General features: G+C 36.2%; 2 protein-coding genes across 2 annotated transcripts in view; one reads left to right on the top strand and one right to left on the bottom strand.

Annotated features, from left to right (window-relative positions):
* GNAT3 (G protein subunit alpha transducin 3) overlaps nt 1–16,936 on the bottom strand; it is a 56,521-nt gene that overhangs the window by 10,539 nt on the left and 29,046 nt on the right. The window contains exons 3-5 of the mRNA XM_065938628.1: nt 16,137–16,278; nt 8,861–9,018; nt 2,731–2,859 (exon numbers count right to left, since the gene is read on the bottom strand). Of these exons, the coding sequence (XP_065794700.1) occupies nt 2,731–2,859; nt 8,861–9,018; nt 16,137–16,278 (429 nt within the window). The remainder of the gene's footprint in view (nt 1–2,730; nt 2,860–8,860; nt 9,019–16,136; nt 16,279–16,936) is intronic.
* LOC136170448 (platelet glycoprotein 4) overlaps nt 15,377–16,936 on the top strand; it is a 208,676-nt gene continuing 207,116 nt past the window's right edge. The window contains exon 1 of the mRNA XM_065938627.1: nt 15,377–15,397. The gene's annotated coding sequence lies outside the window, so the exon portion shown is untranslated. The remainder of the gene's footprint in view (nt 15,398–16,936) is intronic.

Genomic DNA, 16,936 nt, shown 5'->3' with positions numbered 1-16,936 from the left:
AATGATATTACTTGGTACTGAGTGAACTTGATGTTTCAGGAAATGATCATGATTTCCTGAGTTTTTGCATGTTCGTTGGCAGTTTCACACATACCCTCCTTTTAGGAGCACAGATTTGTGAAATGCCAAAGAGCCCTGACAACAGGACTTTATCTCCCCAATAGGCTGTCTTTTTATCCCCCTTCCCTCTTCCCTCTGAAGGAAATTATGGATGACCAACAACATTGGAAGAAGCATTTACTCTACAGGCCAAGGGTGTTTCCAGCCCAATTTACCTTAGAGCCCATCAGGGTTGAGCAGTGTAAGAAATGTGGTTTTTGAAGTTAGAAAGATAGCCATTCTAATCACACTTCTAGCATTTCTGTGTGTGATCTTGGAGAAAACTTCTACCTGTTTTCAGCCTCCATTTTTGACTCTCTGTTAGGTAAAGATAACAATATCCATTCATCATGTTACAGTAAGGGTGTAAAGACCGTGTTCATAGTTGCCTGGCACAGTACATTTATTCCTCCAGGCAGGATTAGGACTGACTGAGTGCCTGCTCTGAGCTAGTCATTGTGATAATCACAGGAGACAGATGTAAGCAAACATGGCCCCTGGCCTTCTGGACCTCAGGGCACATGAAACAAAAAGAGCAAACGAGGCCTTTCCTATGGAGGTAAGTTCAAAGAGAGAAAAACGGTGTAACATCAACTGTGTAATGATACTGGCTCACATCGGCGTGGCTGGAAAGAACTGTCTGTATATCTGCCCAGTTCTACATTCAGTGTCATCATGTTTATCAGCTGAAAATGGCTGTTGTCAGGGTGCTTACACCCAAGAAATCCTCAAGGGCCAAAAATCAGTCTGCCCTCTCTCTACCCCTGGGGGCTTGCTGTTACATGTTCACCCACACTCTGCAGGGTGTAGTTATAACAGGGATGTTTAGGGATGGTTAATAGATAAGGTGGTAAAGACTCCATAAGGGGACAGTGTTTGATTTGGAAGCTTAATAAGAAGGGGCCAGTTCTTACAGAGATCTAGTGTCAGAGCATTTTAGGTAAGAAGAACAGTAAGCGCAAAGACTCTAAGACTTAGGATATTCAAGGAACAGAGATATAAAAAAGATAATTTATGCTAGTCAGCATTCCTGACAAGATATTAGATTGTTTCATATGTGGTAAAGAAAGACCAGGGTTGGGAGTTTCTAGATGTTCAAGATGTGACATTAATTCTTAAAACTGGCTTATCAGCCAGTTTTAATAATAAGACAATCTAGGATCCAGAAAATTCCATTAGCTTTACATAAGATAAGCTGACACCAAGTTATAACTCTCTGCTGGGATTTCAATTAATTTTTACAACAGCCACGTTAGACAAGCAAAGGAAAGATAATTTTATTCCTCAACAGCTGCTGCTAATTAATGGAGACTGTGATTGGAACCTTGGTAGGATTCGCCCCAAGGCCTGCAGTCAGCTTCTAGCCTGTTGCAGGGGAATATCTGAAGAAGAGAAAGAGTCAAAGAAATGTGAGTGTGCCAAAATTGCTTTGAGAGGCTTAGGAGGAGTAGAACAGTGGAGCAATTGGATTTGGGTTCTCAAAGTAAAATGCTGAAAACTGGATCAATGATCAGGAGTCTGGAGAAAGCAGTTGCCAAGGAGGAGCTGTACCACAGTGATGACAGACAGGCCTGAAGACAAACTGCTTATGTGTGCCAAGAGATGTCGATCCCAATCTTTGCAGTTCCTTTATCCTGTTTGATCTTTGGTTCATCTTTCAGAAAATTAATTATTTGTGGGCTTGACATTAATGGGTAGTTTTCAGGGCTTTCTTCCATATTAACTTGAAAGTATCCTCGCCACCTGTGTACTAATATTCTAATTAAATACTATATGTCCGTAATTACAATAGTTTTAAAGCAATTAAACTTCAATCCCACTGAAACAATCTTTCCTCAATGGACACAAATAATTCGTCACATTTTCCCATTTTTTTCTACTTTTAAAAGATATTCCCATTATTGAATGCATGAATGGCTTGTTTTTATCGACATATTCATTACTAAGTGTACATCCAGAACATGGTCCTAATGTCTAATATTCTATCTCATCCACAATCATAGGGAGAGGTACTTAAGTGTCAAGGGACATTTTCTAACACTATAGTATGGATTTCTATTTCTTGATATAGTAAATGGGCAATTTTACAACATAATTGCTAGGAGGGTCTTGATAATGTGACAGCAATGAAAATAATGGACTCATACCCAAATTATGCTTATGAAATAGGTCTTGTTATTCCAGTAGATAGCATCACATTCAAATAATTCTCTTCTCAATTATTTGCATTTTAAAATTAAGGAAACAAAATAGCATTTCAAGCAAATGGGAGAGTAGGAAGGTACAGAAATAAGATCCTTGGCACCTGTTGCTTCAATGTTATATAAATGTATTTCCTTTGGAATTTTTTTCAAAGTAGGATATCAATTTCAAGTATGAGGAAACTAAAATCTAGCTCCCACCTGCTCAAGAAGAGGTACTTTTTTCTTGAAGAGGAGGATGAGGCTCGGGATCAGGATTGGTATGGAGCCCTACAGGAGGGCAGTGAAAGACCACGGAACTGAAGTAAATGAGGCCTCACAGACATGCCCAGGGTTCACTGCACTCATCATGGCTTAGAGCTCTTCTCCATAAAGAATATGTGCCTGATGCATATTTCTGTTGAGAGTTTAAAAAGACATTTGCTCATACCTGAAATGCAAGTCTTTAAAGGAGAACTGAGTTTCAATGATCCCAGTTGTTTTCACTCGAGAATGTAGAACATCTTGTTCATTCGGGACATAGCCAGGAGCTGCTATTCTGTCCAAATCATTAAGGTAGCTAACAAAAAAAAGAGCATATATAGTTTTAACTTTGTATTAGAAGATACCAGGATTCAGTAAAAATGAATTTTTTGTTTTGAGTCCATTAAACTGATTAAACTCCAGACTGATGCTTTTCAAACCCTGCTTCTCAAAATTATAGGAGCTCAGTGGCTGGGATGTTGCAGAGCACTGGGTGTGCTGACCAGCTGGGTGAATGCTGCCTTAACTTTATTTTACAAGGCTGAGATGATGGATTCACTGGTGTCTGAATAGGCATTTGAGAGGAAAGCTCTCCTTACAGGACTTAGGTCATCCCTCTGTCAAAAATGCTTTCTTGTAATGATGGTCACTAGACTAGACTCAAAATGCTGTAGTTTGTATTTAGGCAGTTGCAATTTTAAGAGAGTGACTTGTTTCAGTAATGTGATCTGTGGGTTTTGTGTTGTTTCTCCTGGATCATCTAGTTTAGGAATTGGAATTGTTTTTATTATGTTCCATAATTTTATCTAGTTAGGTCAGTAATAGAAGAACCTTTTAAGTTTCTTCCTGATTCATGCTGGAACTACTTTGTTACATTGCTGACCCCTCCTGAGGACAGAAAGCTGAATTTATAAACTGTATCCTTACCTCCTCTTCTCTTCCATGACTGCCTCAGCGTCCTCTGCTCTTCTCCAGAGGCCATATTTAAAAGCCCTACTATCATCAGCCAAAATACTGTCCTCTTTCTGCCCACAGGATATAGGGGTGGTAAGGGGCTGGAATGAGAATGATTAAGGTATGTGCTCTACAAGAGTCTATTAGATTAGAGGAAATAAACTTCTCTTAGCTTCATCCTTCAAGCCAGATCATGTCGCTGGAGTAAAACAAAGTGCTTTATTGCTTTAAAAGCAGTTGAAAATCACCTGTTCTATACTTTTGATACTAAGGTTTTAGGAGCTTAGCCATATGGCTATTTCTATAAAAATATTAATAGAGATACCAATAGCCTAGTAAAGTTTTTATGATCAAATTCGCCTTTATATTGAACCAAGTTTATACTTATAACCTAAATAAAAAGATCATAATGGACATGCATTCATCTAGACAGAACTTGAGAGGTAGAATATAACTGAGTATTAGTTATTGTTCAACAGTTCGATTTTTCAGAGACTAATTAAGTTGAAGAGCTGTTATACCTTCAAGCCTAGCACAACGCCTCAGACGTTAATGCTGTTTGTTTTTTAAAATAAATTCAGTACCAATGTAGATAATTATTCTTGAAGGATATTTGTGATTTTAAGCTGAAATAAACTAAGAATTGTCAAGTGTCCCAAAGGGATTTTGGTCAAGGACAAATAGACAGTCAGACTTCAGAAACACATATATGTATAACGTGAAAATTGATCACCATGTTTTTTCTAATAGTTTAATTTTATTATAAAAATACAAATCAAGATATAAATACATCAGAAGAAAGTGTTAGAAGATATTTTGTTTTATCTATTTTCTATTTCTGAAGCAAGGTCTTTGGTGAATTTCTTGTTAACTCAGGCTGCGTATGTGCTTAGTATACTGTTGGTCAGTTGATTCATACAGGAGCAAAAACAAAAGCAATCCAAACAGAAACATACCTGCTGTGATAGAGATTAAATCCATTTTAGTTACGGGTAAATGAATACTTTGGTAAAGACACGCTTTAACGTACCTTTATTTGCATACATAAATGATGTCAAACAAAGCAGAAGCATTGGCAGAGTGACAAATTTGCATCTAAAATGCTAATTTTAATAAACAAATATAGAATTTGGATGCTCAAGCCTGTGGTCTAAATCTTAAGACAAAGGCCTGAAATACCTATAGCTCAAATCACTTAAAAAATATCACTCTTTTTCTAATCATGTAAAAATAGTATCTTTTACAGTGAAGTCCATGTTGAATCTTAAAGCATGTGGAGTTTGTTGCACACTAGACCACCCCAATCAGCAAACCGTGAAGTATTAATAAAAATCTTTCCTGCTCTCGTGACGCTTTTTCTGTTTACTAGTACTGATTGTGGAGGGTGAGGTGTTATGTCACCAACATTCCCTGGTTAGGACTCATCTCTTTATTGACCTCAATTTAAAGAGCCTAGGTTTGAGAGAAAATCAAATATCTCATTTCCAGAAAAACTGGATGGAGAGATTAATAGAAGGTACATGAATGGATAGATGGAATGAAGGAAGGAGAGGAAGAGAAAGGGGGAAGAAAGAGGAAGAGGGAGGAAGGAAAAGAAATACCACTGCACTATAGAATGTGTATGAAGTAAACTGGATGTGGTATCAATCTGATATTAATTTTAATTTAAAATGTTAATGTAATTAAGTATTTTTTTAAAACCTGCTGTTAATTTTTGGAAGAAAGCAATGGAGGTTCAGCTAATTTAGTAAGTTTTCATTTAATTTTCACTTTAAGAATCCATAAAGGCAAAAAAGTTAACCTTTACATTGTTTTTAAAAAATGTTATAAGAAAACTTTCTTAGACACAGAGAGAGGACGTCAACTTTCTTTTTATTTTCTACTGCTCTTTGCAAATTGATCTGGGTAGTTAAAAATCACTGCATTACTGGCAACATTCACAAAATTGGTGCAAACAGAGATTTATAGACTTGTTTAACTTGAAGAACAGACAAATATTTTTAATACGAATCTGAAATGTAATAGTCTCACTGTAAAATATATTTTGTCAAAACAAAGATAAAAAGCTAACATTAAAGGAAGTAAAAAAAAAAACAGTAAAATGTCATTTTATTTGCCCATTTGGGGTATGCAGTACATAAACTTTCTTGATATCAAAGAGCAAATAATTTGGTAAAAATAATGTAATATAATTGCAAACATATTTCTTACATTATTTTAAGGGAAAATGTCCAACCAATAATGTGTATCTAAAACGAAATATATTAAAATTACAAGTATCGACCTATCTTTCTTCTCCTCCTCCTCCAGAACTTTGCTAAGCAATATTTTATAGGAATATTTCACAATTCAGTTTCTGATTAATTGTGACTGCCTTTTTCAATGACTCATATCAAAAGCAATGTTTTCTATACCATAGAGTAATATTAAACCATTGTTTATATAATCAAAGGGTAATACCCATTCTCTACGTCATCAGAGAGATAAGAACAGGACTTTCCTCCAAGGGCAATATGTCCATTGGATTTTGGAATTTTAAATGAACATGAATGAGCAATCACAGAAGACTTTTGTTTTTGTTGTGTTTTCTTGGAATTTATATGGTTTGTTTTCTCTCCATAATCCTTCTTATTATGCTTAAAATCTGAGTACCTTGCAAGTTTTTTTTTATTCTGTCCTCAAATAATCTCTCATTTGTTTAACTTTTACTTTACTGTTTTCTTTTTTAAGTACATCTAGTATGCTCTGTTGGGAGTCCATCAGAAGAACTGCATATATATCCATTCACACATTCAGTTTCAGGGACAGAAATGTAGAATAAGTACTTACATTGTATTTATATGCATGTGCACACATGCTTACAGGCATGTAACTGTGGAACAGGTCAAGAACCATTTACTAAAATGGATATTTAAAATCATTTTAATAATGAAGTTATAAATACTGTTGCAACCTCCTATTGCTTATGGCTAAAAATTTCTAACTGGTTGATATTATTGTGAAAATTAGATAATCTTGCTTGTGATTCCAAAAGAATCCCACTATATACAAACATTCCTCAAATCAATACATTACTTTCTTCTGAAATTCTATATCATGCCTATCAAACCAAGGGAGCCAAAGCACATGTCATTAATAAGGTTATTTTAGAAGATAATTTTGGTAACTTGGTTAGAAATGAAGTGAATAGTCCATACCTCAACATGCATGTCACCAGTTTGTGTTCATCTTGAGCTTGGTGGCAAGAATACACAGAAGAACTATACAAAAAAGATCTTCACAACCCAGATAATCACAATGGTGTGATCACTCACCTAGAGCCAGACATCCTAGAGTGTGAAGTCAAGTGGGCCTTAGGAAGCATCACTACGAACAAAGCTAGTAGAGGTGATGGAAATCCAGTTGAGCTATTTCAAATCCTAAAAGGTGATGCTGTTACAGTGCTGCACTCAATATGCCAGCAAACTTGGAAACTCAGCAGTGGCCACAGGACTGGAAAAGCTCAGTTTTCATTCCAATCCCAAAGAAAGGCAATGAAAACAATGCTCAAACTACCACACAATTGCACTCATCTCACACACTAGTAAAGTAATGCTTAAAATTCTCCAAGCCAGGCTTCAGCAGCACGTGAGCTGTGAACTTCCAGATATTTAAGCTGGTTTTAGAAAAGGCAGAGGAACCAGAGATCAAATTGCCAACATCTGTTGGATCATTAAAAAAGCGAGAGTTCCAGAAAAACATCTCTTTCTGCTTTATTGACTATGCCAAAGTTTTTGGGAATACCAGACCACCTGCCCTGCCTCTTGAGAAACCTGTATGCAGGTCAGGAAGCAACAGTTAGAACTGGACATGGAACAACAGACTGGTTCCAAATAGGAAAAGGAGTACATCAAGGCTGTACATTGTCACCCTGTTTATTTAACTTATATGCAAAGTACATCATGAGGAACACTGGGCTGGAAGAAGCACAAGCTGGAATCATGATTGCCGGGAGAAATATCAATAACCTCAGATATGCAGAAGACACCACCCTTATGGCAGAAAATGAAGAAGGACTAAAGAGCCTCTTGATGAAAGAGGAGAGTGAAAAAGTTGGCTTAAAACTCAACATTCAAAAAACTAAGATCATGGCATCCAGTCCCATCACTTCTTGGCAAATAGATGGGAAACAGTGGAAACAGTGACAGACTTTATTTTGGGGGCTCCATAATTACTGCAGATGGTGGCTGCAGCCATGAAATTAAAAGACTTGCTCCTTGGAAGAAAAGCTATGACCAACCTAGACAGCAAATTAAAAAGCAGAGAGATTACTTTGCCAACAAATGTCCCTCTAGTCAAAGCTATGGTTTTTTCCAGTAGTGATGTATGGATGTAAATGTTGAACTGTAAAGAAAGTTGAGTGCCAAAGAATTGATGCTTTTGAACTGTGGTGTTGGAGAAGACTCTTGAGAGTTCCTTGTACTGCAAGGAGATCCAACCAGTCCATCTTAAAGGAAATCAGTCCTGAATATTTATTGGAAGGACTGCTGCTGAAGCTGAAACTCCACTCTTTTGGCCACGTGATGTGAAGAGCTGACTCATTTCAAAACCCTTATGCTGGGAAAGATTGAAGGTGATAGGAGAAGGAGACGACAGAGGATGAAGTGGTTGGATGGCATCACTGACTCGATGGACATGAGTTTGAGTGAACTCCGGGAGTTGTTGATGGACAGGGAGACCTGGTGTGCCGCTGTTAATGGGGTCACAGAGTCGGACACGACTGAGTGACTGGACTGAATTGAACTGAACTGAGCTTGGTGCATAATGATTGTGTGTGTGTGTGTGTGTGTGTGTGTGTGTGTGTGTGTGTGTGTATGTGTGTGCGCACACACAGGCACACAAGTGCACTCAGTTACTAAGTCATGTCTCACCCTTTGCAACCTCATGGACTTTAGCCAGGCTCCTGTCCATGGGATATTCCAGGCAAGAATCCTGGAGGGGGTTGCCATTTCCTTCTCCAGGGAACATTTCTGACCCAGATATCAAACCCGCATTTCCTGCTTGGCAGGTAAACCTGAGAAGCACACATAATGATCCAGTCTTTGTAATTGGGAGAAAATATTTGCAACATATATCTTTCCAGACATATATTAATAGTTTCAAAATTAGTTACTTAAAACGCTTCCATGGCTTTGTTTTTTGCATCTTATTTATATCATCTTGCTCTTTTTTTCTTTCCTTTCATTTACTTGTTATTTTAGTATGATAAAAATGTAAAGCTATATACTTTTGTCATTTGTGATGACAAATGCAGAGTATACAGAGTTACAATTTTTAAGCGTAAATGTTGCAACTACAGTTCCTTTTAAAATGCATTTACTTACTATGCTGCTGAGTCGTTGAGCTGATATTCAGATGCCCTTTCAAAGCAGGCCTGAACCCCTGGATCTCGCCACAGTCGTTTTATCACCTCGGCCAATTCAGGTGTCATGCTGCCATCTCCCAGGGTATTTGCCATCACACAAAGTTGTCGTTGGTCTTCCTGCAGCATTGTTTTTGTCAGAAGGATAAAAATGTATTGTTGTTTAAACTCACATATTCTTTTGTTTTCCAAAAGATCATTTCAGTTTGATGATTTTTACTTCAGTAGCAATTTCATTGCAAATCTACTCACTATGAAGTGAAGTGAAAGTCGCTCAGTCATGTCAGACTCTTTGTGACCCCATGGACTAGTATAATCCATGGAATTCTCCAGGACAGAATACGGGAGTGGAGAGCCTTTCTCTTCTCCAGGGGATCTTCCCAATCCAGGGGTCAAACCCAGGTCTTCTGCATTGCAGGCAGATTCTTTACCAGCTGAGCCACAGGAAAGCCCACTATATCTTTAGGTTAATATAACACAAGTATCTTATAATGAAACTTCTGGCTTATGTCCACAAAAGTCCTTAATTGCAAAAACTGTGAAATATTACATGAAGAAATTAAGATATCTGGTATTTATCACTGATTTCTAAATATGATGGAAAAGGGGATAACAGCATTTTGGTGTAAGTCCACTGAGCTTCTAGAGGACCAGAATGCTAGTATCAAGGAGCAACAAACCTAATCTAATCGAGCATATTGTATTCCTTTGATCACGGCCATGTATTTTCAGGAAAGAAAAATACCAAGTAAGAATTAGAGTACAAATGGAAATTAAAACTCAATACTCTAAAATTATAGTTTAGACATATATTGTCGTTATTTAACCATCACATACCTATTTGCAGTCATAAAAATTACCAATGGTAAACATTTTGATCCAGACAAAGTTTTTGAATATCACTGTGGGTGTTGTCATGAGCATGATTTTAGGGCAAATTAATAGGGCAGAGGTGAGATTTCATTAGGAAGAGAAAAGAAGGGAAGGAAGTAAAGAAAAAAAGAGGAAAAGGAGAAAAGAAAACCAAGTATTGTGTTATGCCTGATGGGATATTTGGAGGTGACAAGGACAAAAGGAAGTTTGAGTAAATAACATAGTCTACAGTTTACCTAAACTAATGATCCAGACTGGTTTATGACTAAAAAAATTTTGTTAAGAATGTGGGTTTCAGAATAATTCAATTATTGGCCATGATGCTAGACCAGGCAAATGGAGAAATCTAGGCTCAAATCTTGGTTGTCAGATTCCAAAGCCCATATTCTTTTTGCTGACTCTTTTTCATGCATATTTTCATAACAACTCACATGACATTTAGTACATGTGATATCTCACACAATCCTTACAACAAGAGTAACATACACTATATTTTCTCTTTCTTACAAATGAGGAAACTAAAACTTGGAGGTAAATTTGCCAAATCAGTAAAGATGTAAGTATCAGAAAAAGAGTCAAGCCTAAACATATTTTCTGCAAAATTAGGTGGCTACTAGTAAAGTCTGTCCAACAAGATCCCAGTGCCTTTCTGACACAACTCAATTTATTACTTGAAATTGATGATAGGCTTGTGTCACCATTTTACTAAAAATCTGCTCTTTGTATAAAAAAATGAAGGGTGTCTGTAACACTGTTAAAGAAAGGCTCTGCTAAGACTAAAAACTTTATCTTTCTTCACAATCCAATTTTACTGCTAAACCAAATTGATCAGATGACCATTAGGCCACAAATTTTAACTGGCCCAAATCAAAGACTTTGACCTGTCATTTTATTGTGTCAACACAAGATGAACTTTAAAATCCTTCCTCCAGATTAGTTGGATATGACAGGAAACTACAAATTAGTGAAATATGACCAGTCACTTTTGCTGGCATCATTCTATTTGCCTTCTTCCACATTAAAGTGCCATTTAGGACAAATGATGCAATGAAGTAGTTGCTTAAACAATATTGTCCCTAGAGGGGGGGGGGAAATCACATGCCTTGTAAACTTTACAAACCAAGCTGTTATATACTCTTTCTTTCATTCTTTTAAATATATACCATTTGTTAATTTAAATATTCTTTATTTGTAGAGGTATCATGAATATAGTCTCAACTTGAACAATTAAATATCAGAAAGTCCTCTTGGTCACCATTTACTACAAGCTACGGGCAAAATACCCAATCAGCTTGGTTTTTGTCTTTGGAGACCTTTTATATTTTACTGTGGGGCTTCCCAGGTGGAGCTACTGATAAAGAACCTGCCTGCCAATATGTGAGTTGAACCTGCCTGCCAATATGTGAGTTTAACAAGAGAGGAGAGTTCGATCCCTGAGTCGTGAAGATCCCCTGGAGAAGGGTATGGCAACCCACTCCAGTATTCTTTCCTGAAGAATCCCATGGACAGAGAAGCCTGGCAGGCTACAGTCTACGGGGTTGCAAAGAGTTGGACATGACTGAAGATGCATGCAGAGGTAAAGTTGATGGTAGTGATTTTCAAACCAAGACTACACATTGTTACCATGTGGGGCACTTTAAAAAAAAAAGATACCGGGACCCCAACTCAAATAAAATGAATCAATTTCTGGGTGTCAGAGTCTGCAAAGGTAGGTTTAAAAATCTCCCAGGTCATTCAAATGTGCAGCCTGAGCTGAGAATTCCTTGCAACATACTTTTTTAAGCCATATTATAATATCTTATTAGACATACTGCAATTCAATCTTGGACGTTTTTCTACAGTTATGATAATTAAGGAGATCCCTAGGTGGCGCTAGTGGTAAAGAACCCGCCTGCCAGTGCCGCAGACACAAGAGATGAGGGTTCATTCCCTGAGTTGGGAAGATCCCCTGGCGGAGGGTATGGCAATCCACTCCAGTATTCTTGCCTGGAGAATCCCACGGACAGCGGAGCCTCGGGGGCTATAGTCCACAGGGTTGCAAAGAGTCGGACATGGCTGAAGCAACTTAATGTATATGATAATTAAAGAGACCAAATTTATACGTTTAGGGGATTGGGCCCACCAGTGAAATTTGAATTTTTGAAATACATCGCACCAAAATTAACAGCTATATGAGAAATTATCTTTATATCAGAGTCAAATGGATTGAATATTTAACTCCTACCGATTATCTTAATCCCAATTTAAAAAAAAAAAAAAAAACCTCCAGAATTTCCCATCAAATAATACAAAATTCCAAATTCCTTACTGTGGTTCTATGTTTTCAGCCATCTCCTCCTTTCTAATTTTATTTCCTCTTTCCCCTTCACCCCACTACAACCCTGTGCTTTTGTCCTTCTTTCCTCAAGACACAATGGACTCCTTACTATTCCTTGAACTCACCAAGCTTTCAAGTTTTTGAAAATGGCTGATCTCTTCATGCTTTTCCTGTGACTCACTACCTACTTCATTCAGATCTCTTCGAATATACCACCACCTCAAGGATGGCTTCCTTAACATCTCTTCTTTCATTCTTACACTTTCTCCCCCTTAACTATCTTGAAATTTTTTCATAGTATACTTATTACCATCTATATAGTGCACAATTCTTTACATATTTTATGTTAGATTATAAGTATATATAGGCAGAAATTTTATTTTTTGTTTGTTTCTACATCCTTAAAACCAAGAACAGGACCTAACACATAGTACATACCCTGAAATGTTGTTGAATGAATGAATCAATAAAATGAATATACTAATTAGCTCATATCTCATGATCTAGAGACATTTAAGGGATGTTTAATAATTTTCCAAATATTAATAATTCACTGCAGGTTTGAGTGGTATCCTAAAGAAATTTTATTTCCCTATCATGTATTTGGAAAAGTTTGGGAATTATGGTGGTTCTAGAATAACTCATTCTCTTTATGTTGGGTAGCTCTAGAACTGTGTTGCATAGAAAGTGAAATACGTTTCCTCCAAAGGTTTTCCAGACTTTCTTCATCAATATTAGGAACCTCAGACAAACCTAGAACCTTGTATAACTCATTCTGAAGCCTAGAATCATATTTTGAAAGATAATGGAAAAATACATCAAGGAAGGAAAAGATAGCATAGCCTAATAATTTGCAGAAATGTTGGGTTTAAAATGCCAAGTTTTAATTACAGGATTTTCAGAAGATTTGCTTACAAATATTGTTTGTTAATTTCCTAAAAACTGTTACAGTACATATGTATCCCAAACTTATCTGATTACAGAACTTTTATCATAAGCCATCTTGAGTAATCAGTGCTCTTTACTTCAAATTATAGGATTCACTTCATTGGGTGTTTTGTCAAAGATGGTCACAACACCCACAATGTGTGTTGCATTCTTTTAGTCAGTCTAGTGACTGTTTTAGATTTCTGAAATAGAATATAGTAATGTTGAGAGAGAACAAGTAAATGTCTTTATTTCCCTGGTTTGTTTCTTCAACTTTACCATCTTGAAAAGCTTTTGTAATAGCTGAAGTATAACTACTTGGTCAACACCATTTTTTCTTCTCTAGAGGGCAAATACTGTTTCCATCTCATTTATGGCTGATTCTTCAGTATATTCCTAGTGTCCAGTTAGTTGTCTGCCATATAAATAATAGTTTAGTGAAAAACAACTTTTCAAGTGATATTGGATGTATATTTCAATACATAAATGTTAATGAGCCTTTACCCACTGTGATTATTAGAAATTAATAATATCTAATACTGGGAGCTTATATTCTTTCATAACTAGTGTTTGTATGGATTTATTATTCTTGCTTCCTCTTGTAATAATCATTGTAATTTAATGATGAAAGCTAACACTTTGTGGATGAAAAACCCGAAACTTAAGTATCTTGTCCAAACTTACAGAACCAGTGACCAGTAAAGCTCATGTATATTTTCTGTTAGAAATCTTTCTCTTTTTGAATGGCAATCTGTGGTGAGGTATAAATGGTTATGTAAACATATATGCACTGTATATATAAGTTGGCAGCTAAATTGAGAGTCATAGGACACCAGAACTGTGAAGCCACACTTAAGTGCTTAGCAATTAATCTGTCAGACAAACAGTCTGAGTCAAGTAGAGAGTATATTAATCTCAAAATCAAATACTGAAGAAGAATGTGATTGAAATTGCTATAATCGACATTAATTGAAATAAAAGTATGAGCTATGTAGTACCTGACACTGTGATGTTTGATACTTGAGGACATAGGAACTCCTAAGAAGCTATGCCAATTGTTTAGTTCTGCTTAAGTTACTCTGTTTACACCACTTAATGTGGGGTGTGAATAAATGACATGTCTTTTTATTTTGTAGTTAGCATAATGGCAGCAATGTACAGAGTCTGTTTTCACTTCACCTTCATGCCAGATCACCAAGAGTTTTAACCAACACATTCCAGGTCTTTAGTGATGACTGCTATCTGATTTGCAAACATTGGGCTTCATGAAGCAAAAATTATATTTAAATAAGTATCAGTAGGCAAGGTTGTGACACAAATATATGGAATATTACACATGCAAAATCAAACTTGCTAAATCATTCTCAGAGGAATGTAGAAGGAACACCTGTTCCAAGAACTGTTATTGTTTAAAAGAAAGAAAATAAAAGAAATAGTCCTAATTCTTAAAAATATTTTTACAAAACTCCTTGCATAGAGAAAAGTACTATAACAGAAACCAGGAGAATTGAGTTTTACCCTAAACTCTAGTTATTTAATGCAGGCCAAATTGCTAATCCTCTTTGGCCCTTATTTTCGCAAATAAGGAATTATTCCAAGTTGTCTCTTAAGGGTCAGTTTAAAATCCTATCTTAAGAACCTATCTTAGAAAAGCCAGGGTCTGAGCAATAACCGAACTATATATGAACACTAAATCATAGAATAAGACCAAAAGGATATTAGCATTCAGCTCCTTCAAGTTTGCCCTTTTCATGTGAGGGAAACTGTAGCCTAGAGAAATACTATCTTTAACTTAGTGGAGCCAAGTTGCGGGGAAGCTAAAAATGGAAGGAACACCCAGCAGAACTCCTGACTCTGCTTTACAATCTGCCCCAAGGACATGTGGAGCATTTCTGTGCTCTCTGCTGGAAAGTGGCAGAACCAAAGGGGATTTAGGGACATGAAAGAGGTATTTTTCTTTTCACCCTAATGACTGCCAAAGGGTAACTTACCTGATTTAACCTTAAACTTCTCGAGACGAGGGGAGAGCACAAGCATCGCTGTCTTCTCTATACCTACTATATCATTCCTCTCTATATTCACTGTTAGTGTAAGAAAGTGAAAGTGAGTATCGTTCAGTTGTATCCGACTCTTTGCAACCCCATGGACTATACAGTCCACGGAATTTTCCAGGCCAGAATACTGGGGTGAGTAGCCTTTACCTTCTCCAGGGGATTTTCCCAACCCAGGGATCGAACCCAGGTCTCCCATAGTGCAGGTGGATTCTTTACTAGCTGAGTCACTTGTTAGTATAACAAGGTACCTAAAAATTACACTGGGAACAGCTTAGTTGACATCATCCAGAGGCAATCAGCTGCTCCCAGAGGGAATAAAGGGAAATGGGTGAGTTCTTCCTATAGATTGTACACATCTGTTTCAGGATATGATTAACTACTGTTCTTTGCATAATATTTAGGTTTCATTTGCTGACTAAAATAGTTTTCTATGTTGGCACATAAATTGTTTTCAAGTAGGTACAACTTTTATGCATTTTAACATAAAATCTTATATATTATAAAATATAAAAAGAAGACAAACTATCTGCTACCTCGTAAACAAATAATGACTGAGTATATTTATTATGCAAACATTTTCTCATACAATTTTGCATTTTTTAAAAAAATTGCTTTATAAAATAATCATTTCCTTGTGCCTCGTAGTTTTTGTAATTATCATTGAACATTATTGACAGTTGTAGTATTGTTATTAAAAATAAAATCTCAATGAAATGGCTCATAATTAAAATTAATATAGAGATATTACAGTTTGATTTTATGGACTAGACTCTTATTTAGCAAATGTAAGTATTTATATTTGATATAGTGTATTATTTGATACTGAGCTTCCCTGGTGGCTGATTGAGTCCTGGGAAAACAGTTATTGTTGAATAAGATGAGAGCACACAGTCAAAAGGAAAGTTCCATTTAAAGGAAAATAGGAAATCTTACACTAAACAGAATTAATACTTTCAAATTCATGTTTTATATTCTTAATTTTGGTGTAGATTAATATTACAGATCTATTAGGTCCCACTGTTTTATGGTTCAAACTCCAATACAGCTGTCATTATTTGCATACTTACTGCACTTCTAGGATTTACATAATCAATCTCCAGGGTTGCCATGGCTTTCACAATAGCTAGGATGGATTGCAATGTATTACTGTAAATTACTGCTTTGAACTCCATGCATTCTTGCTCACTGTAACCATTCTTATGGATGATCCTATAATTTAAACATGAAAAGCTTTTGTCAGTTGAATAGTTGATTTTTTCTAATATTAAACACATCAATAATAATTTGCTTGAGTAAAATTATAGTATATATTTTTGTTAAAAACAGAAGAATGTTATCCATGTATATGATAAATGGGACCAATTTTATGGCTTTGAGTTTTTATTTTCATTGGCATTTAATGTAGTATTTTCTTTCTGAGCTCCTAAGCTAAATACAAAGAGGACTTAACGATTTGCTCCAGATAAACTACAGTTTAAAATGGGTAAATCATGAGCTTTTTACTGAGCAAGATTGTTTCTTTCTGAGAGAAAGATTGTCCAGATTCCCAGGACAAAGATATATACAGAGTTCTGAAACTTTTTTTTAGTGTTGATAACATGATGTCTAGAGGAAATGAAGTAATTTACTATACCATCCACATCTTTTCCTATCACTTAAGACAGACTGGAAAATAGTGCCTGCTTTCTATTTATAACAGTAACAAAGGCATCCTTTTAAATGGTGGTGATTACCGTCTGTTAAATCCCTTGTCACTGTTCCATGTGTGTACGTGCGTGCCACTGAGTTCTCAAAGTTGAAATGCCCAGACATTTAACTTGGCTGAACTCTTCTTTCCCTTCCACTCATTGAATCAGAACTCAATTTT

This window comes from Muntiacus reevesi, chromosome 6 (assembly GCF_963930625.1).
Source record: "Muntiacus reevesi chromosome 6, mMunRee1.1, whole genome shotgun sequence".
NCBI classification, from domain to species: Eukaryota; Metazoa; Chordata; class Mammalia; order Artiodactyla; family Cervidae; genus Muntiacus; species Muntiacus reevesi.
The sequence above is the reverse complement of the archived record's forward strand: the minus strand, read 5'-3'. Positions and strand labels throughout refer to the sequence as shown.